General features: G+C 53.5%; 1 protein-coding gene across 7 annotated transcripts in view; it reads right to left on the reverse strand.

Moving 5' to 3' along the window:
* The window catches only part of EPN2 (epsin 2), an 86,104-nt gene that overhangs the window by 14,004 nt on the left and 49,104 nt on the right, over nt 1-22,996 (reverse strand). For 6 of the 7 annotated variants that reach the window (XM_060647137.3, XM_060647136.3, XM_060647135.3 and 3 more), the window contains 3 exons: nt 10,038-10,150; nt 7,868-7,960; nt 6,729-6,903 (listed from right to left, as the gene is read on the reverse strand). In XM_060647137.3, the coding sequence (XP_060503120.3) occupies nt 6,729-6,903; nt 7,868-7,960; nt 10,038-10,150 (381 nt within the window). Of the gene's footprint in view, nt 1-6,728; nt 6,904-7,867; nt 7,961-10,037; nt 10,151-13,687; nt 14,483-22,996 lie in introns of those variants that run through there. The other variant, XM_081791170.1, reaches the window with a different exon arrangement.

Here is a 22,996-nt window from a genome sequence, read left to right on the forward strand (position 1 = left end):
TGAACCTGCAAAGTACCCCGGTCCCAAGCCCCCCACTCCCAAACCCCTGGATGGCAGAGGAGCTACAGAGAAATCCTCCCTATCCCTTGGGCTGTGGACTGAGAACATGAGGTAGCCCCCAAGGCGGCAGGACCCGGGGCTTCTGAGGCCGGAGGCCAGAGGGGAAGGGCCCACAGGCTCGGGCTGCGCAAAGAAGTCCGGGTCTTGGTGATAATGTCTGAGCCACGGTGTCCAGCTGGTGTGAAGACAGAGCCACCCATCTCTACCGGAGCTGTCTGCAAGGTCATCTCCCGCCGCTGTGTGTCTGGAGGGGTGGGAGGTGCTTGCTGAGAAGGCCCGACCCCTACCCTGCAGCCTCCACAACACCTCATCCCTCAGCCACCCACTCTAAGCCCAGCCCCTCACCCCTCACAAGGAACTCACCCCTGCGCTAGCTCACGTGACAATGCGCCTCCCCAGCTGGAGCGCGTGTTCCACAGAACAGCGGCCGGGTCTACCTGGCCCACGCCGCTCCTGCCCCGCGCTCAGAACTGAGCCTCACGCGCAAAAGATGCTCGACAACTAATTGGGGGCTGGAGGGAAGCGGCGAAGGATCAAGGGAGCTATAGAACCCCGGGGCCAGAAGGGACTTTGCAGTTTCCACACTAACTCCCTCCGGTGAGGCATCTTTGAACACTGGAGTTCAGTGACCACTTCTGGACAATTCGGGGTGTTAGAAACACACACAGATAAGAGCTGCCCCTAAGCTCTGACGCGCTGCGCAGAGTTTTCAAACGCCTTAGATTTGGCAAGACTTCACTGGCCGTGCGGCTCAGGGGCCACCAGAGAAGTGGTTTTCAGGTGTTGTTGTCCTTAGGAACCTCGAGGGATGTGAGTAAAACACTAACACTGCCTCTTCCCTTCACACGCACAGACTCTTGGGAGCGCCTGGGCGTCTGGATTCTTAGAAGCTTAGAAGTGACTAGAATAGGCAGCCAGGATGTGTGAGAGCCACCGAGCTCCTGGAGCACTCAGGTGCCTGGCCAAGCCTTCTCGGAAGCAGAGGCCCACCATCTGAGCGCCAGCCAGACACACAGCCTGAATGGACAAACGCCGGGCGGGGACGAGCCTCGCCTCCCACACACAGGCGCTCCTTGGAGTCACCTCGCTCTGAGCACATTTGGTCAGCATTCACCAGGCCCGGGTCCAGGTCCCGCCTCTGAGAAGAAACAAGAACACACCTACTGCAACCAGCATGGCTGGCACGGGCAGTCGGTGACCACGGGATCGGGGCAGGCAGTGCTGTGGACAGGTGACATCTTTCCACGCAGCATATGTGAGCCGCGTATCCAAGAATACACAGGAGTTTGCGAGGCGGACAACTGGACACGATGTAAAAAGGAAGGATCAGGCATTCACGGGAACCCAGGCGGCCCCCACAAAGAGACAATTCTTGGGGTGCTCCGCCACCCCTCCAGCCCTGGGCCCCGGGCCTTCCCCTCCTGGCCTCACACGGGCAAGCCCCTCGGCAACTGCACACCTACCACGCAGGTGCAAAATCAGGCTTTGCTCCTCCATCCAGACCCTAGCTCGGGCAACGAGGGTCGAAACACCAGTTTTCCCTCAAACTGATAAACGGGCAACGGTAAGAGTGAAAACAAAGTGCTTCAATGTCTCCGGAGGAGCTCCTTTTGCACGAACACGGTTAACGTGAGGCTATAAACACCGCGCGCATTCTAATGCCCTCTCCGTGAGCTGGCACCACACTGAGCCCTGTCATCCTGGGCTCACAGGCAAGGCTTCCCACACGGGGCCCCCCCCCGCTGCTGTGCAACTCTACCCTAACGTTGTTCGAGAGCCTCTTATGATCCCCAGTTATTTCCCACGTGCCCTGCGTCCCCTTTAGAATACGCTGAAACAGCACGGCCAAGAACTTTAAAACCCAGCACGCACGATGCTGAAAATCCACAAGCTCCGGTCCAGAAAGAGCTCCCTGCCCCCGCACCGCCGTGCACGCAGACAAAGAACGGTCACAGCCTAGAGAGCTTTGGGCGTGGGATGAAAGATGCCCTCGGTTCAATCCCTGGCCAGTCATCCAGATGACCACGGATGAGCCGCTTAGCCATGGCGGGCTCCTGGCTTTCCAGTCTGCGAGTGGTGCTTGGGGACCTATGTGTGTACCAGGCACCGTGCTGACTTTTGGAGTCACAGGAGGCTACACGCGGTGGCACCTCGCTTTCCTCAAACCTACCTGGGGGACAGAAAACGTGCCCTCTGCTTTCCCATGGGTGCCGACAGCCCACATAAGCTAGCCTGGCGGGGCAGACCCCCCTTTACGCCTGCTGACAGCGCGGCCCCTGGGGACCGGTGCTCCGTCTTCCTCCTCCATGAATGGACAGTAGATTCGCTGCAAGGCTCCTCTGTGCTCTGTCCTCCGTGTAGTCGACGGGGCCCGGGCCACACCACAAACCCAATAAATAAATGCTTGTTGAAAGCACGAGTGAATGAGAGCAAAGGAGGATGGAACTCGGGGTAGAAAGATCAAGCGGCTTCCGCCTCCCGCTCTGTGGGCCCATTCATAGGGAGCAAGTGTCCCTGGGCCCCTCCCCCGCCGGCCTGGCTCATCCGAGGCCTCGCATAGGAATATTCATGTGCGGGGGGGGGGCGGGGTGGGGGGCAGTCACATTGTGGGGGTCACAGAACTGAGTGGCGGGGATCGTCAGGAAACCAGCAGCACCACCTGCTGCCACTGGGGCGGAAGACGGCCTCTGTCCTGGCCCGGGCAGTGAGCGGGCCTGAGCCAGCCAAGGCCTTCTGAATCACCAGGCTGTCTGCCCTTCTCATCCCAGGTGGCTGCTTTGTGTGTCTGGAACAGAGGAGGAAGTGCCCCGCTGACCCGGCGGGCTCCGACCGCCCTCCTCTCAGCCCTCAGCATTTCCTCCCAAGGCCGCTTGGCCAAGCCGCCCCCAGTGCTGCTTGGAGAGAACCGGGAATGGCAGGGCTTTGCTATGAAACAGTGTTCCTTTCATCCGGGGGCGAGGGCGACTACCAGCGCTTGGGTAGGAACTCTCTACATCTTTCAAATTTATGAATGTGTTTCCGGGCAATGGGGTGGCCCAGAAAACACACACTAGCGGATTCTGCCTGAGGCTAATCGGCAAGTCTGACACCGTGTCTTGCTCTGGAGCGGCTCTCGGAAGAGGGAAGCAGAGAGGGGCTGTATCCATGCTCCGGTGCATGGAGGGGCTGGTGTGAGGCCATCTCCTGCAGGGCTGTTGGAAGCGGAGCTTCAGAGCTGCACAACCCACCTCCGGGGACAGCCGGGGGCTGTGTCACGGTGCCACAGCCCTGCACTGTCCCACGGGAGCCGTGCAGTGCAGAGTTTCTGATGCCTGGAAATACCACACAGTGCAGATGGAAATACCTATATACATGTGTAAGGCCGGATATACAATATGGCCTCACCTATGTGAAAACATAAGAGCCAGAAAAAGACAGGAAGCAGATAAGCTAACATTCTAACACTGGTTATCTCCATGCTACGGTCTGAGGTGACTTTTCCGGGACACGCACGGCCACAGAAGGCTTCTGCAGCAGCCCAAGATGGCATATGGCGATTCCAGGAAAGGATTAGGTGCCACATGCACTGAACCTGCCCCTAACTTGCCGTGTGACACCAGAGGAAGGAGGAGCCTCTCTGGGCTTTGAAGTCCCCTTTTCTCCCCAAGTCACTGGTTAAAATGCCAAGTGCGTCAGAACCAAGGACAGGGCCCTGGGTTGGGCGAAGGGCAAGAAAATGGCCGACTAGCAGTCCGCAGACCACACTGGCCACCAGCAGATATATCTGATCAGCCCCAAATCATGTTCTCACTTTAAAATTCCTTGTCGGGGCGCCTGGGTGGCTCGGTCGGTTAAGCGTCCGACTTCGGCTCAGGTCATGACCTCGCGGTCCGTGAGTTCGAGCCCCGCATCAGGCTCTGTGCTGACAGCTCAGAGCCTGGAGCCTGTTTCAGATTCTGTGTCTCCCTCTCTCTGACCCTCCCCCGTTCATGCTCTGTCTCTCTCTGTCTCAAAAATAAATAAACGTTAAAAAAAAAAATTTTAAATTCCTTGTCCACATTTAAAAATTAACAGATTTCAGGGCGACTGGGTGGCTCAGTCGGTTCGGCGTCCAACTTCGGCTCAGGTTGTGATCTCGTGGTTTTTGGGTTTGAGCCCCGCATCGGGCTTGCTGCCAGCAGTGTGGAACCTGCTTCAGACCTTCTGTCCCCCTCTGCCCGTCCCCCGCTTGTGCGCTCTCTCAGAAATGAGCAAAAATGAACAGATTTCAAAAATTTAGGTTTCCATCTTCTCTTTAAAAAACTGGATTCTAGTAGCCAAAAAAGTGGAAACAACCCAAGTGTCCATCGAGTGCTAAGTGATTAAACAAAATGCGGTGGAACTATAAATGGAATGTTCTTCAGCCGTTATAAGGAACGGAGTGAGGACACGTGCCACTACTACAGCGATGAACTCTGAAAACATCACGCCGAGTGACACGAAGCAGTCACAAAGGCCACACGCTGTTTGATTCCATTACACGTAAGAAATATCCAGAACGGGAAGATCCAGAGACAGAACGCAGTAGACTGGTGGTTGCCAGGGGCTGGAGGGAGGGGTCACGGAGGGTGACTGCTTAATGGGAATGGGGTCACTTTCTGGGGTGATGGGAATGTCCTGGGATTAGTAGTGATGGTGGCACCACACCGTGAATGGCTAACAACTGCTGAAGTGCCCACTTTAAAACACCCTATGAGGTCAAGTCCCTGGCTCGATCAAGACACCCAGCTCCAGGGCACAGGGCTATCCCCCAGCCAAAGGAAGGGAGGGGCAAACTCGTTCATTGAAAATTCATAAATTCTGTGTCTCCTGACCTGGTGACACATACCCCTAGTAAGTCAAAGAGCAAAAAAAAAAAAAAAAAAGTAGACAGAAGTAGTCTCCCTCCCAACCCCCAAGCCCCACCCCCACCACTCCCCATCAGCCACAGACTCAGCAGAATTCAATCTTGTTAAACGCACCCGGCTCCTAGCGTGCCGGTTTTCCTTTCTGGGCACTAGAAAACGTCCTGTCTGTTTAATGATCCATTACGCAACTCCAAAAGGGATTGATAGTGTTTCCTGAAGAACATCCTACCCATAACTCAAGGTGGCCATCACGTTACAGAGGAACTATTTCTCAAATTTAAAAAATAAAGTCAAAGCCACTGTCTGGAAGGGGCCCAAGTGGGCATTTCCAGGAGAGCTGCCTTCGCCATCCCTGTGTATGCTCAGTAACACTTTAGCCCACAAGCTCCCCGGGGGCGCAGCGCGCAGGCCATGGGCCATGAGAACTGCCAAACTCCTGGCAACCGTGGTCCTGGCTTTCGGTGACCGAGATCCTGTAGGCCATTTGGCCTGCAGTTTGCCCCAAGGCCCAGAGGGCTCCTGCCAAAGGAAATGTGGGGACCTGCCCGGGTCCCCTGAGGCCAACGGCGTTGCCAAAGGACATCTGGGGCTGATACTGCCTTCTGGACAAGGCTGCCAGGCCCTGAGGGCCCTGACCCCATGCCCTTGCTCCCCACTGCCTGTAACCTGCACCCACTACACCACTGCACGCTCTGGGCCTCTCAAAAGCCACGCCTTCTGCTAGGCACACCCTTGCCTCTTCACAGCCTGGCCACCTCCTGTGTTTCCCTGAAGGTTCCTCCGAGATACCTGTCTCATGCCTGCCCGACTCCTGAGCTAAGCCCTGTCCCAGGATGCTCTTAAAGACCCACCACCAAGGCCCAGCCCACCAGCTGGTGTACCTCTGCCATGCTGGAACCCTCATCTTGCCCCCACCTGCTCAGGACCTTGAAGGCAAGACCACTACCTGTTTGCATCTGGGTCCCTGAGTAGCAGGAAAGAGCCTGGCGTTCGGTACACTTCGGCAAACGTCCAGGGAACCGAGCCGAACACAAAAGATGGTTCCAGCTGGGGGAAACAGAGACCCCAAAGAGACACACGCAAGTTGCCACAAAACCTACCGCCGGAAGTTCCCAGACAGATCAGCCATGGCCGGCAGGGCTCAGAGCACCGAGTGGGGGGAACCTCCCGGAGCAGCAGGCTGGGTTGGAAGCCATTACAAAGGCTTCAGGCCAGGCCCTGTGTCCAGCCATCAGGAAACCCACAGGCCCAAGATCTCTCCCCAGATTAAAGCATCTGCGCCACACTCGTGTTTCAAATCTCCTATCACAGACTCTCCGACATTTGGCATTAAAAAGAACTTTAAAATATTCACTTAGCCTAGTAAACTATTGCTTTATGTAACAGGTAGGAAGAATTACAGCAAACACATCCTCTTTTCATTAGCAACCACAGCAAGCACATCATAATTTCCAGTTATGTATTAGTTTCTTAACCTGGGGTGCTGGGTGCAATTCTGAGGCTCAGAGAGTTGACACACGTCCCAGAAAGGGGACCAGCCATTTCTACTGCGTGTGGGAAGCAGAGGAAGTCAGCTTTCCCTCTACCAAAGCAGAAAACCATTCAAAACAGAAAGCCCTGTGTTGCAGTCCTCGGGAGGACTTTACTGGACATTACGGTTGAGGACTGGAGAAGCCCCAACCCGCCACCAAAGGCCTGCCTCACTCCCACCTCCAGAAGGGGGGAGAGAGCAAGAGGCTGTGCCCTATTGCCCTTCACACATCCAACAGGAAGGCACGGGAGACGAAGGGGGCAGGTATTTACCGAACGATGGCCAGGGGTCTGAAGAGCTGGCTGGGGCTGCCGGCCCGCCCCAGGGGTTCGTCTGGTTGGCTGAGGCTGACCGGCCCCAAGGCTCTGCTTTCTGGGCAGCAGGGCCCGAGCTGGGGAGGGCGTCCATTAAATCCAACAGAGTGGTCTGCTGTGGGTGGGAGCCATGCTTTGAGACAAAGAGAAGGGGACAGGTTTTACTTGGCTACAGTCACAGCAAATATCCACGTGTTAACCATAAATACTGTCTGCCTCCTAGGAAGAGAAGCCCTCTGGGAGGTGCCAAGAGGAAACTGAGCTGCCCACCCCGCCCACCTCCTCACAAAACCAAGTCTCAGTGCGGCCCAGGCTCCACCCACACCAAGCTATATACTTTGTGCCCAATGCCCCGCCCACCTTCAAAGGCCCTCAGGGCTTTCCAGAAGGACTCGAGCTTTTGCCCAGACTGCAGCCTCCCTCCTGAACGCTGTCCCCACCACCAACCCACCGTGCTGCCCCCAGCTGCCAGCCATCATCCAGGGCCCTCCTTCCTGGGGGGCGGCCCCGCCCACCCGCTCGCATGCCCCCCGCCCCAGCTACTGCCAGGGACCCCGTGGTGCTGTACCACAGGAGATCACTGGAACCGCCGGCCCTGTGTCTTCTGACTGGATGAGCCTGACGGGAGCAGACCCGCGTCCTAGTCACCTTAAGCTCCTAGCAGGCAGCCTGGCGCAGAGTAAGGCTGATGACGGCAGTGGAGACCGGCACTAGTGAGGGCTTACCCTGTGCCAGGAATTTGTTCCAAAGCACTTGACGCTTGGCTTATGTAAGGGCCGCCAAGACCGCCTGGCTATTATCGTGCTCGTTTACACGGGAGGAAAGGGAGGCCCTGGTCAACAGAAGCCCCTCGCCCATGCCCGTCTCCTCTGGGGCCGGTCTCAGAAGAGCCTTGGGAGTAATGTCTGGGGCGGATGTGTTTTCTAGTACGTCCTCGGCTCACTCATGCTCAGCACGGGCCCGAGGAGTATTTGTTGAGCCAAGGGAGAAAAGAGCACCTTCTGAGAAGGCAGGGTACTCTGCACGCTAGGTTTGGGACATTCCCCCAGCGACTACGGGACCGTCTCAAACGTTTACCTTCCCCGTGAAGCGCTTACCTCTTTCTTTTTGGGAACTTTAACTGTGTCTCTTCGGCTCTCTTCTAGGGCCATCTGTAATCTGAGGTCATCACCCCGCCGGAGGCGCTCTTCCTGTAGAGGACAATGGGACTTGGAGCTGACCGTGACTGTAATAACATCACGGTAGAGAACAAAGCAGCGCTGGCCAGGAACAGGATGCGCAAAACTGTAGTACGCATTATTTCAAAGGAAGATTGGAAAAGGACTCGTGAAACACAGTCTTCTATCCCGAAGGTACAGCCCACAGGGCTCCGCCCCACCTACTTCGTGTGGCTTCCCTGATTTTGGGGTCCCAGCAGGGAGACGGGCGCAGGCACAGCCAAGTGAGGGAAAGGGAACACTTTTTCTCAAAATGAAAATGGCTTTATAACTGTAATTATAGAAGCAACACGTCTCCATATAAAATACAAAAGTCTGACAGCCCAGAAAGGAATTAGAAAAGAGGATGAAAATCACTTATTGCACCTCGCACAGCATATGCTTACAGAAAATGGCTGTATGTTTATTTCTATGATTTCAAACAGAAATGATTCATTATACAGCTGAGCCTCCAACAACATGCGCATTAGGGGCACCAACCCCCGCCCCTGCACAGTCAAAAATCAACATATATATCTGACTCCTCAAAAATTTAACTACTCTACGCACACTCTCTCTCAAAAACAGTAAACTTAAAAAAATTTTAACTACTAATAGCCAACTGTTGACTGGAACATAGTCACTTAATGCATATTCTGTATATGTATCATATGCTGTGTTACTATAATACAGCTAGAGAAGATAAAACGTTATTAAGAAAATAAGAGGCAGTATCTTTACACTATTTATTGGAAAGAATCCACACATAAGTGGACCAGCACAGTCCAAACCTGTGTTGCTCAAAGGTCACCTGTATTTAATTTATATTTATCTTTTTATTAAAAAAATTTTTTTTAATGTTTATTTTTGAGAGAGTGGGGGGTGGGGGGTGCAGAGAGAGAGGGAGACACAGAATCCGAAGTAGGCTCTAGGCTCTGAGCTCCAGGATCCGAAGCAGGGTCCAGCACAGAGCCCAATGCACGGCTTGAACCACAAGCCATGAGATCATGACCTGAGCCGAAGGTGGACGCTTAACCGACTGAGCTACCCAGGAGCCCTTAATTTATATTTATTTAAGGTGAAGTCACCCTATGCAAAAGACTGGGTTGTCCTAGGCTTTTGCATAATAATGAAATAAAAAAATCGTTATATTTCATTTATATTAAATGTGATAAATCACAGAGATGAGTTCTTTACTAAAATGGGCTCCGACTGTCCATCTGTCCCTGTATTCCTACACCTTCTTCCCGGGCTGTCAGTGACAGAGCCAGGCATCCACAGGGACAGATTTAATGGCTGTGTTTTTCCTGCTGTGAACAGAGGGACCGAGCAAAGCTGTCCACTACTGCTGGACTTTAGGTTTCCAGTTACAGCGACACAAGTCAGGCTGGGACAGCCACCGCCGCACTCCCGTCGCACTCCCTAATATCTGTCCCTACACATCACCTCTGGGCGAGACGGAGCCTCGCGCTACCTGACTCAGTCTACCCTCCCTAACCCAAGGTCAGCAGGGACGGACCTCATCACTGGGGCCCACGGGATGGCTGCTCTGAAAGGTCATTTCCATCACGTCTTTCCCTCCTTCTCCGTGTTAAAGTAATGCATATTAGAGAAAAACAGGAACTGAAAAAAATTAAAACTGCACACACTTCCGTCATCTAAACGCAATGAGCACTCTATTACCTGCAGCTCTTCTCGCCTTTTCGGCGCTCAGATGCTTTCGATCCATCTCACCAAACCTCCCTCCCAAGGGGCTAAGCCCCACTGCGCACCCACAGGCCTTTCGCTGAGGGGCTGTGGACGCCCAGAGGCCATGACACTTGCTGTGTGTGCGAAAGTGTTTCTGGGGCGCACTTCCGATCACTCCATCCCTTGGCAACAAGAGGCTTCCCTACCTGGAACAGCACAGGCCCCCCTTCCTGACAGGGGACGGTGGGCGGCAAGAACACGGTCCTGGCACCTCGAAGCCCCATCTCAGGAAACACACCCGAAACACCGAGGGCAGGGCCTGCTCCGCGCCCCGCCCGGCCCCCGCCCCCGCCGCGCAACCCGCCCCCGTCCAGGCACCCACCTGCTCCGCTACCTCTCTGCTCATGGCAAGTGCCAGCTGTAGCTGCAACTCTTCTTCTCCACTTGTCTGGGGCCGGGCCTGCTCCAGCTCAGAGGACACCCTCGGGGAGGTGGCTGCAGGGGAAAGGCAGAGTCACTACCGGCAAGGGACAGGCTCACGATCAACAGCCACCGGGTCGAACCACACCCCGTCCCCACCTCACACCCGCAGGGTCGGCCGTGCACGGAAGGGTTGTGACTATTGCAAGGTTAAAATCTAGTAACATCAAACACAGACTCTCAATTACAGGAGCCACGTGGCCCCAGTCAAGGAAAGAGGCCTTCAGGCGCCAGCCCCATGGTCAGGCCTCGCCAGGATTAGAACCTCAGTCTTCGCTTCCAGGCTGCCCTCCTTCAGAGAGAGAAACTAAGTTGTTTGCTTGTTTGTTGGTTGGTTTGTTTTGAGAAGATGAAAAGTATTGTTCTTGAAAAGCTGGATCAAAGACTGTCACTCAAACAAGCACAGGGCTATCTGTGGACCAAGAACTTCACTTGAGACTCCTCAACATTGAAGAATCTCACTGTGCATCTCATGGGGGTAAAGACCATGGGAAATGAAGCCAAATGTTTCTGCGGCAACCCTGAAAAATTGGGTTTTCTAAGTAAAACGGAGCACCGACTTGGGAAAAACACATTTTTGCTGTCAGCAGTTAGCTAGTGTAAACACTTGAAAGCAGCTCCTGGAAAGACAGTTCTTACTGAAGGGATGGGATGTGGACTCCTAGCGGATGCAGTGAGCCTCCAGGAAAGGAGTCTTGACGCATTCACACACTTAAACCAGGCTGGGCCTCCCCGTATGGAAAACGACACGGCCATCAGATGTTCTGTGCATCGGGGAGTGTAGAGTTCTCCAGAAACAGGGCATAAAGCTTGGGTGCACGTGCCCGCCTCTGCCTCTGCCTCGAGAGAAGGTCCACAGCTTCTCCGAAACCCTCAAAGCCGAGCCCCACTGCCTGAAAGGTCTGGAACCACACTCCATCCTCCCTCTGGGCCTTTGTGCATGCCATGCCCTCCTGGCATGTCCTCGGCAAGTCCTCAGTTCTCGGAGCTCGGCTCCCCTGCCCTGGTCCTCCCGGACTGCCCTCCCGGCTGGGGCTGGGTCAGCACTCCCCTCTAGTCTGCAGTTTGGTGGATTATGCCAGAAGGTACGCTCCTTGAGGAGGGTCCAGGCCTGTCTTCTCACCAGCACATCCATCCTCAAAGGTTGGCAGAGCACCTGGCAAACACCCACTGGATAGATGGATGCGTGGAAGCATGCACAGATGGACAGACGGACAGATGGAGAATTCAATCTCATGGCGGACGGGTAGCTGTTTGAAAATGCTCTAATCGTGTATCAGTTTTCTTCCTTTTTTCATTATGTCCGTTCCAGCAAGCCCCACCATCAGGGCCCACGCACCCAACGCTGCTTCTGCCTAAAATCCCAATGTAAACTTGCTCCTTAGGACCTGCCTCTTTGGGAGAAAGTAAAAGGTCAGGAATGATTCCTGACAGATGAGGTTTCTAGTTGGCTCGGCTCTGGCCACCATGAATAAAAACAGGAAGAAGAGGGCTAGACACAGAGTCACGGACGTGATCACAGAAGAACCAGGCAAGGTTGCAAGGGCAGGAGGCTGCAAAAGGCAATGCTCTGTCACACAATTTTGTAAAAGCGCACAAAACACGCGGCAGTAAGGGTTCATTTCTGAAGGGAACAATTCTGTGTTGTGAAGCAGTGTGTCTGCTATGATTTACTGTCAACCAGAAGAACAGCCCCCACCCCCCAACAAAAAATAAAGAAATAAAAGGAAAAAGAAACAAATCAGGTTGAATCCCAGCCTAGTAAATCACAGTTGCATTTTCCAAAGTGTTTGTTTTAAAAATAAAGCTAGAAGGTAACAAAATGGAACGTCCAGTCCATCTTAATAATCTGATTTATTAATAATATACCAAATAAAAGCATATATATATATATATATATATATATATATATATATTTTTTTTTTTTTTTTTTTTTTTTATGGTGGTGGTGCTCTTGTTCCCAAACCTCACCTATGCCAATAACAGGGCTCAGGTTTGGGCTTTCCTGTACTCTAGAAGCAAAGATGTCACCATCCAGACTGCTGGATACAAACGAAGCCGCACGGTTTTGGGGAACGGCTCTGGAAGATTCTGCTCGACAGAATGTGTGTGGCTCTCCCATGCTTAACCACTCAGGCCTGCCTGTTCCCAGCCTCTTTCCGGGAATCTCTGAAGCTTGCTTCACAGAACTCTGTTCATAACAAACACAGCACACTCGATGTCCTTCATTCACTACCAAATGGAAATGGGGAGTCGATAAAGAAGACCTGTATCCCACCCCACACCCCAAAAAAGTGCTAAGCGCTCTGAAAAATGAGCCCCGTCCTGGCAGGGAATGCTGCTACTTGGCCGCACGGCCACAGCGCCCGAGTCAGCCCGGCCAGGGACGAATGGGAAGGGGCCCTGAACAGGGACCTTCGAGAGAAATGAGGCCTCCCTTGTCCTCTGAGCCTTTCAGCACATCTGCAAGGCCAGACTGGCTTCCAATGCAAATGTACATGTGAGTGCCTACCACGACTGACTGTTAGAATAACACACAGCCGGCACGTAGGGAAATGGCTTACCACATCAATGTGGAAATTAAAGACAAAGGGTATTCCCCTAAACGCTGTGGTTTTTATGAACGGATGTACAGCTCTCAGTTCTGCAGATGGCAGAATTCACAGCCGCCAGCCCCAAGTATCAGCTGAGCTGCACACAGCGGCCTCCGCTGTGAGGGAGGATTCCAACGGAGACATTCTGCCTTAGTGACAGCATCCCCGCCCCACAAAGGGCCTCTTGTACCCGCGCACGTGACCGTGAACACAGATGTGCTTGTGAGATGAGCCCGGACGGACCCTCCTGACCACCTGAGCCTGGCCCTGCTCGGCGGCTCTGGAGGTCCGCGGTTCCCAGAGACCTCTGGAAAACGCAAGTGCCCGAGAGACGCTTTCTCAGCCCGCCACCTTCTGGAGGGACGAACAGGGGCCGTTAGTGGAGGCTGACCACTGATGGAGCATCAAGGGCGCAGCATCATGGCCCTGCTCCCGGGTCCCACCTGGAAGAGTTCAAAGTCCTCGCTCGCTGGGGCCAAGAATTATAAACAGGGCTAGGCCTCGACTTGATCCTCTCGGGCCTATTATGCCGGCTGAGAAAGCCAAGGGGAAAGGCTGAAGAGGAAGCCTATACAGCCAACTTTTCCTTCAAGATACAGGCTAAGAGGAAGACCAAGAAACACCTCCCACTGCAGGCGGACGAGAGTCTCTGGCAGTCACTCCCCACCCCCCCACGGCTCCGGGGGGCACCAGGCCCAGTGTGGGTGCCCACGCCCTGGGCTTCAGGAAGGATCTGGGTTCCCAAATGTGCTCCTAAAGCAAAGGCTGGCAGAGTTTCTAACACAGAGGCTTCGGCTGGCCGGCCTTGGACCATTTTGAAAGCAGAAACCGAAGCAGTCCAGGTAATAGGAAAACAGGAAATCACTTCTCAGGCCGTGTCACGATTTTCCTAGAAAGTACTTGAGCACGCCTGCAATCGCATCGATGAAAGGGAAGCCACTGTGGGACACGACCTTACCAGGAAAACAGCTCTGCGTGCCGACCAGCGTGACTTCTGGTAAAACTCTCTGGTACGTGAGCCTCACGCAAGGTGACGGCCTGTCTCCACGTGTCTCCCATTGATGCTGGGCAACACAAGGCACGTCGGACAACCTGGGAAGAATCGAAGGGCACCAGGCCTCAGGGGCCCGAGAAGATCCCATCTGGGTCTGAGCACCGCCCCCACCGTTATAATCCTGTGCCTGTTAGCTGGCAGGGAAACCAGGGTTCAAAATCCTGTCCCCACCACCAACTGGCAGTGAGACCACGTGCCAACGGCCTGACCTCTCTGGGCTTCTGTATCCACATCTGTGAGATAGAGGCCAGCGGGGCTTGTGGGAAGGGTCAGGAGCGCCCAACACACAGCTGGCTCTCCCGTGAGAATGCGCCCGGCCCCCAGGTCACTGCTCTCTGCTCCACCCCAAGGCCACCAGACTCCCTAGGGGCTGGAGCTGCCTGGCACTCACACGGAAGCCGTAAGTGGGTATCCCGTTGGACCCTGGTCCCTCCCAGGCTTCCAGGGGAGCAGGACTGGGGCCATGGTCCTTTGAGGGAGGAGCTAGGGAACAGCCTTCCAGCTTCCGCCCTCCAGTGACCGGTGCCCCAGGCCAGTGAAGTTCCTCCCTCATCACTGAACTGCAGGCAAGTGCTTACTGGATCTTTCTCAATGTGGTGACATCTTCCTGTGGTTCCACGGGCCACTTCCTGAATCAGCAATGAAACCGAGGCCACCCCCACTCAGTAGCCTGGCCTGAGCTGAGGCTTCTAAACCTGTTCCCCACAGAAGACCCCCCCCCCCCCAGGGTCTTCCTCTCATCTCCTCACAGGGAGGAGCAAGAAACATTACTTTAGGTCAAATGAGATGAATTATGAGAAAATAAGTTCAGATTACCCCAGGCAACATTAAAACAGAAAAAATATAGATACATGGTTAGAAAAGCCAAAAAAAGGAAAAAAGGGGTGGGGGGGGTGGGACACCTGGGTGGCTCAGTCAGTAGTTAATCATCCGACTTCCGCTCAGGCCATGATCTCACGGCTCATGAGTTCAAGCCCCGCGCCGGGCTCCCTGCTGATAGCTCAGAGCCCGGAACCTGCTTCAGATTCTGTGTCTCCCTCTCTCTCTGCCCCTCCCCCACTCTCTCTCTGTCAAAAGTAAATAAGACATTAAAAAAATTTTTTTTTTTTTTTTTTAAAGTACAAGATGAGAAGAGAAACCAAGTATGACAGTCAGGTCACTCTCAGGGCAAAGCGGGGGGCGGGGGGGGGGGGAGGCTGTGACTTCGTGACAGAGGGATAAGCCATAGCGCCCCACACACACACCCGCCATGCTGTGGGCACCCTCTGCCTGTCACATGACATCACCCACCTCCCATGAAAGTTTGGGCAAAATCTTGGATTTGATTCCAATCTAGACTTGAAATTGATCCCCAGTTCACAGAATGACAGGGCGAGGACTGAGCCAAACACCGCCTAATGCAGTGCAGGGACAGACCCAGACCTAAGGAGTGCTCTAGGGGACAAGTGGCCCAGGCGCTTGGTGTATTCAGGTTAGGGAAAAAAGGGAAATCTGCTGCGATCAGACAGACAGAAGGGACAGGACAATCAGATGCAACATACGGTCCTGGGACGGTCTCAGTTTAGACACATCAGCTGCAAGACACTCTGGGCGCAAGTGACAAAAGCTGAGTGTGGGTGGTACGGGTGCTGCTGTTTTCGGGAGGTGCGGCCAGGGCGCCGTGGCTCACTCTTCAGGAACAGACGCGTACAGAATATTTACGGGTGGAATGTGATGATGCCTGTGACTATTTTTAAACAGTTCATCATAAAAGGAAGTGGGAGCCACGCCTCTCATCCTGCCCCCATTCCGCTCCTCGGAGGAAACAGCTGTTGACATTTTCTTGTGATTCCACCCAGAAAAACGTTTCATGTGCGGATGAATGTGCACATTCATGTGTGGATGTGCGTGGGTGTGCTTTTCTGGCATTTACGTGCAGGGAAGCACATCCATTCCTGAGGTGTGCGCCTCACCTGGGCCGAGTGTTTTCCACATGAGACGCAGCCCGGCGTGGAGGGCGGGGCTCCGATCTGGGCTCTGCCTGCCACTTCTCAGCAGGTGACCTTGGCCTAGGTCGCTAACCCTCTGGGCCCCCGTTTCTCATCTGCAAAATGGAGACAGAGTCCCTGCCTCCTAGAGTAGTTGTGAGAATTCAGTGAGCTCATCTGTGAAGAGCACTGAGACGCTGAGACCAGGGCCTGGCGTGCAGTGCTCGTGTGACTCTTACTAGTATCTCAGCGAAGCCTCAGTCCAACTCGCAGACCCGGGCGGAGGCTGAGAGGTCACCCAGCCGGTGAGGTGAGAGAGACAAAGTGTGGTCCTTAAGGCCTTGTTCTTGGTTATCACTGTTTCCACAGAGGAGGTAGCTGGGGCCCAGAGAGGCTAAATGGCTTGGTCACGGACACCAGAACTCAAAGCCACACCGCAGGGCCGAATGCCATGCTCGCTCCAGCACCCTGAAGGGGCTCCGGGACTCTGTCTTTACACTCAATGTCTACCATGCCCTGCACCCCTCCAGGTAGGAGCAAAGTCCCCGATCTCCCGGAGCTTGTGTGCCAGTAAGGAATAAAGAAGGCAGGGTGGGGCGCCATCGGTTAAGCGTCCCACTCTTGATCTTAGCTCAGGTCTTGATCTCAGGGTTGTGAGTTCAAGCCCAGCATTGGGCTCCCATGGCTCTGCAACAGGCAGGAAGCTTATTTTTGAAAGAAAGGAAGGAAGGGAGGGAGCAGGGGGCGGGGGAATCCCAGGCAGAGGAGAGCTTGCTCTGTGTGTTCAAAGGTCAGGGAAGGCCTTTCTGAGATGCTGGAGCAGAGGCCTGGGTGGTGGAAGGAGGTCAGACAGAGGGTAAGTGGGAGCTTCACTCACTGGGTGGAGGGCACTGGCTGTGAGGCTGGTGAAGGCAGAGGGTGTCCAAAGGGCCACGAGGGAAGAGCCAAGGTGGTTCTTGGGGTCCTTAGAGGGGCTCTGGCATCTAAGTGGAGCCATGATGCAGTGTGACTGGTCTCTGGGAGCAATAGTGGTAGCTTTGCCAGAGGTAAGACGTGGCTGGATTCAGTATTCACTCAACTGAGATTCTATTATACTTGAAGAGGCTCCTGGACCATCCAGCCTGAGGCCACAGGAGAGAATCTGTGGCCCTGGCCAGCCTGGCTGACACCTTGCATCCGAAGCAGTGCTTGCGATCACTCAGAGTGCCTTTTTCTGCCAGGGTGCTGTGGGCAGAACTGGGTCCCTCAAGAAGACACGGGGACGTCCTGACCATCAGCCCCTCGGATCATGACCTTATTTGGAAACAGGGTCACTGCAGATGTAATTAAGGGAAGACGAGGTCATGCTGAAGCAGGGTGGGCACTAAATCCAACATGGCCGGTGTCCTGACAAGACCAAGGGGAAGAGCCCCAGGCACAGACACAGGAAGGGAGGCCACGTAGGACGAGGGGGGACAGGGACTGGAGCGCTTCAGCTGCTGGCCGCCACCAGAAGCTAGGAAGAAGCAAGGAAGGACTCTCCCCTACAGGTTTCAGACGGAGTGTGGGCCTGGCGATGCCTTGATTTTGGACCTGGGGCCTCCTGAAGGACAGACGACCCCTTTCCGTTGTTCTAAGCTGCCTGGGTTGGGGCGCTCGCTTGCAGCAGCTGTGGGAAGCCACCGGGTCAAAGCTTTACCCATGCACAGCTTCAGCGTCTTCCCACCGCCTCCCTGCACACAGCGACATGGGCATCCTCGTCCTGCAGGCAAGGAAGCACCGCCTCCCAGCTCCAGGACAGACTCTTCACTCCCCGGGGCTGCTCACGAGCCCATCTCCTCCCAGGCACCCCAGCTTGCCAGCCTCCACTCAGTTCCTAGAATCCTTCAGCTCCTCCCTGTTTTTGTGCCCATCCCGCTGTTCCGCAAGGGGGAAAGAGAGGCCCCCTCAGCCAAAGTGTCAGCTCCAGCGGCACCTTCTCAAGCACGTCTTCCTCGATCAGGCCAGTAGGATGCTCCTCGGGGCAGGCGTCCTTGCTGGCCTGATTCCCGCCACCCCTGGCGCCTAGAGCAGGGCACCTCGTGGCTTTCGTCTGCCCCTTTGTAATCAGTGCTTATGCACGCGGCACCGCTGACCTGCGTGCAGTCGGGCCATCTCCTCGAACTGATGTGGCCGAAGACTCCACGGGGGCAGGGGCCACGTCGGCTTCCTGACAGGCACAGAGCAGGAGTTCAAACACCTGTTGGCTCATTTTCAAGTTCAGTTCCCATGTCATTCGCTCCTTACCACCAGCCTCAGCTACTGGTGCTGCCCACCTCAGTTTGGGACAGGGATAGGGAAGCCGAAGCCCAGGGAGGAAGGGGGCAGAGCCCGAACGGTGGTCCCGGTCCTCCCCCGAAGGGCTGGAGAGTGGGGGGGGGGGGGGGGGGGGGAGCAGAGACAAAAGGCAGTCCTTTTGTTTGCACGATTCAGAGCCCATGCTCTGCGTGGAATAAAAGAGCAAGTCTGTGCTGTTCTCTTTGGGCCACAGGTGAAACCTTCTCCATTTCAAGATCACCGGCTTGTGAGGTGTGGTAGGGAGGGCTCATCCACAGCATTAAGCAACGTTTTCTCATTACTGTTTTCCCAGGGGCCCCCATCGTTCCTGCCTCGGCACCCCCGGCTTTGTCCCCGGTGAAAGTCGCTCTCTGGGTGGGGCACGGGAGGTGCCCACAGCTCTCCAGGCAGGACCTCAGGAGGGAGGGGCCGGGGCTCGGCAGCCCATCTGGCCCCGTGGAGATGAGTGAACGCTGGCACCCAAACTTGTGAGCAGGCCCAGGGTGAGGCATGAACTTCAGCGGAGATGGAATGTCATTTAAAATCCAATCATAAGTTTGAATTCAAATAAAGAAGTTAAATGCCTATAGCAGTTTCTTAGAGTAATACTTAGAAACTGGGAACTCACTTCTAAAATGAGTATTCTGGGGGCGCGTGGGTGGCTCAGTCGGTTGAGCATCCAACCCGTGATTTCAGCTCAGGTCGTGACAGCACGGTTCGTGAGTTCGAGCCCCGCTTCAGGCCCTGTGCTGACAGTGTGGAGCCTGCCTGGGATTCTCTTCCTCTCTCTCTGCCCCTCCCCCACTTGCACACACTCGTTCCCAAAATAAACAGACGTTAAAGATAAATAAATAAATGTTTAGAACAAACACATAAAATGAGTATTCTGATAGTAACTTCCATCTGTTAGTAACAATCTTTACAAAAAAATTATAGTACCCCTTTTGGGTTCCGTGGCTATCAACCGAGCACTGTCTCCACAGCTGGGGGCCCGGCAAGGGGACACAACCTGTTTGGAAAGCATCTGCCACGTTTCCGGAGACAGAATGATGTCCACACGCTTCTCCATTAATGCCACTTCTGGGAACTCCACACCGAAGGCCACACTGAACCTAAGGAATCCTTTGAAAAGCAAGTCTTCTGCACAAAGAAGTTTACCACAGCATTATTTACACTGGTGAGAAGCTGAAAACAACTCTGATCATAACAATCCACTTATGGCACGCCTCCTTTGTGTAAGGCCGTATGTGCACAGCATATATTAGCATACGTAATTTACGCCATAATCCAGGAGAGACTACCCTTATCCCTAGTTTACCAATTAAAAGACTTACACTGGCCAGAGTGAAGTAGCCTGCCCAAGGCTTTAAAACTAGCAGCAATCACAGGTCATGATCTCAAGGTTCAGGAGTTGGAATCCCAAATCAGGCTCCGCCCTTGGGATTCACTCTCCCTCCCTCTCTCTGCCCCTCCTGCTTGCTCCCTCTTTCTCAAAATAAATAAAATAAAAAAAGAAAGAAAGAAACTAAGAGTAACTTTGTGGCGACATGGAAAATGCACATAGAAAGTTAGGTGAAAAGATCAGACCGCTTAACTGTATTATTTCTCGTGGGAATGCAGCCTAAGGAGTCAGCTGAAGGGCAACCCTCTGTAGCCACTGCACAGGGATCCCCGAGGCCTGCGCTGACAGCCCCGCCCCTCCCTCCCCCCCTCCCCCCCGCTAGCTCGCCCCATTACACCACACACAGCATTGGAACAGCTAGATGGCCACGAAGCTCTGAAACCGCCTGCCCAGGCCCCTTCCAGGCCCTATACTAGGTGCCCCATAGATGTGTCTGCCTCTCCTACACCGGAAGCCCAAGAGGGACAAGGCTTCGGCTGCTATATGGGCCCCTCACCACTCAGCGCCGGCCCTGGCCCACAGGACTTACGAAATGAGCAAGCGAACAAACTTAATGCTTTGAAAACTGTGTTCTGCAAATGTCATGTGGTTATGAATGACGCTTGTATACCGGGCTATTATCTGCAGAACACAAAACGCTAGATTTGTCCTGTTTTCGCGGAGCGGTCTTCAGACCTGCGGTCCAGATATGTCAGCACAGCCGCCTTTGGGGGATGTGGGTCTTGATCTGGCCTGCAATTCCTTTCCCGATTAGGAACCTGTTTGCTTTGCCCACAGGAAGATGGTCATAACAAAACCGCACAACCGGGGGGCTCGAAGCCTCCGTGCTCACGGTCCAGGGAGTGGGACCCTGGCACTGAAAATGGCCGGGCTGTCTGGCGTTAGCCAGAAGAGTTAACGCAGGTCCAGCATCGGGCGGGATGAGCGAGGAAGCTCCACCCAGTGGAATGTTGCGTGCAGCTGGTAGAATGTTCACAGGGTGGGAGGAAGGGAGACAGCGCTTCTGTTACAATGTTATGAGACAAAACCCAGAGACACAAACTTGCATTTACCATGTATGCACTCGTGGAACAAAAAATGTTGAGGAAAAAGTCCGAAAGGAAATGTACCAACGTGTAAAGGAAGGCTGTGTCTTTCTGTAATAAGATTAGGGGATATTTGTCTTCTTCGTGTTGCACTTTCTACACGAACACGAATGGACACGTTACTTTTATAACGAAATGGCCACAGGTCCTCAGCTCAGGTCCACCCTGCGCTTACCAGTTCGTACTGGAGAAGTGGGCCACCAGGGATCTGGGCTGAAGGGTGCAGGTTATTCCCCACAGCTGGACTAAGCTGTCGGCAGGAGGAGACTAACTCATTCGGCACCATCAATTTCCAGCTGCTGAAAGTTCTGCCTGCCGACTGTAACTTTCTGAAAGGGCACCGCTACTGGGCATCGGCTGGAGAGAGGGGACAACAGAAGGCTTCTGCTGAACAAAAGCTGACCCGGAATGGACCACTGGAGGCGCAGTGCCCGGCCCTGGGCGCACGCTGTGAAGCCTGGGCCCAGCCCAGAGGTTCTGACTTCACTGGTCAGACGTGCAGCCCAGGCTTTGGGATGTTTTGGAACATTTAAAAGTTTCTCGGCAGCCGGCCTGAGGGCAAGTGGCTTAGAGGAAAAAAAAAAAAAGGCAGCCAGCAAGACGAGGAACAGCTTTTTATTAATAGACAAAACCCAGCATCTATGAATTACACTGTTGCTAACTAAACTCAACCTTAAAGCACCAAGAAACTGCACAGATATGTAAAGTGTCTCTTTATTTCTGGAAAAGCCTATAAAATATATTTCCAAGAGACTAATGCTTATGCCTGGGGCAGAACACCAAGAGAGATGAGCATAACACAGAAATACCAAGAAAGGATGGATGGACGGGTGGATGGATGGATGGATGGACGGAAGGATGGATAGGAGGAAGGTAGGAAGGAAGGAACAAACGATGGAAGGAAAAGAAAAGAAAAGAAAAGAAAAGAAAGGAAAAGAAAAGAAAAGAGAAAGAAGAGAGGAAGGGAGGAAAGGAAAGAGAGAGAAAGGAAGGGAGGGAGGGAGGGAGGAAGACAGATTAAGGTTTATTTAGCATCTGTTCATTCAGTAAGTGTTTACTGAACACCTTCCCCCGGGTCAGGCACTGTGCACTGAGCACAGACCAGGCTTCTGCTCTCGGAGTGTGTTTTAGTGCAGGGAGACAGAAAGAAAATGAAATAAATGATAACTCAAATAGTAAAAAGTACTGTGAACACAATAAAAGAGAGGAACATGATATACAGGGGTTATAAGTAAATCATACAGTCTCTTTCGCCATACCAAAAAAAAAAAAAAAAAATCTATCTTTACACCTTCCTTCTTATTTTTACTTAAGTTTTAAATGCCCTCTTGAAGTGGACTATTTGAAGCCAGCCACTATGGAACTGGGCAGCCATGACCCAGGCACTGTCACAGCTGTGTAACTGTTGTCGACCTTGACTTAAAGCTCCTTTTCCCTGTTTCATACTCCACTTACTATGAGCTTATAAACAACACTGTTTACCTATACTACAAAGTCTGCTTTAAAGACAAACAGAGGGGTGCCTGGATGGCCCAGTCGGGTAAGCACCTGACTCTTGGTTTTGGCTCAGGTCATGATCTCACAGTTTTGTGGATTTAAGCCCTGCGTCGGGATCTGTGCTGACAGCGTGGAGCCAGCCTGCGATTCTCTCTCCCTCTCTCTGCTCCTGCTGTCTGTCTGTCTGTCTCTCTCTCTCTCCAAATAAATAAATTAAAAAAAACATTTTTTTAAAAGACAAACGGACAGATACAAATTTTGTATTCAAAATTCAACTTTCTATGGCACAAGACAACACTGGTCCTTAGCTGATAATCCCCAATCAGCAATTCGGATGGCTGTGTTTCAATGTTACACTCTCTGACAATCACAGGAACTCCTTAAAATCTGGGTCCCCGTTATGTAACAGTTGAAATAGGTACCCCTGCTTTTAAAAGCCATAATAGAAGGGGGCACCTGGATGGCTCAGTTGGTTGGGCGTCCAACTTCGGCTCGGGTCCTGATCTCACGGCTCGTGGGTTTGGGACCTGCATTGGGCTCTGTGCTGACAGCTCAGGGCCTGGAGCCTGCTTCAGATTCTGTGTCTCCCTCTCTCTCTGCCCCTCCCCAGCTCACACTGTGTCTCTCCCTGTCTCTCAAAAATAAATAAATGTTAAAAAAAAAAAAAACACTTTTTTTTAAACCATAAAAGAAAAAAGCATTACATGGGATGAGCCATACGATCTTATGATTGGAACAAGTGCAGCTGTATGTTCGTTCGTCTACTCGGTGGAACCCCAGCTTTACTACTTATGACACAGTGGGTTCCGCTCAGGCCATCTCGGTGTCCTTACTGAGGAGCACCCGCCCACCTCCTCAGGCAGGTCGAAGCGGCAGATGGACCAGTCACGGGGAAAGCAGACGGGTGGGAAGTTCACCCTGCGGCTGTCTCTCGCAACGGCCCGCTCGGGGGACAGCCTCACCCGGC

Source organism: Panthera onca, chromosome E1 (genome assembly GCF_046562875.1).
Source record: "Panthera onca isolate mPanOnc1 chromosome E1, mPanOnc1 haplotype 2, whole genome shotgun sequence".
NCBI lineage: Eukaryota > Metazoa > Chordata > Mammalia > Carnivora > Felidae > Panthera > Panthera onca.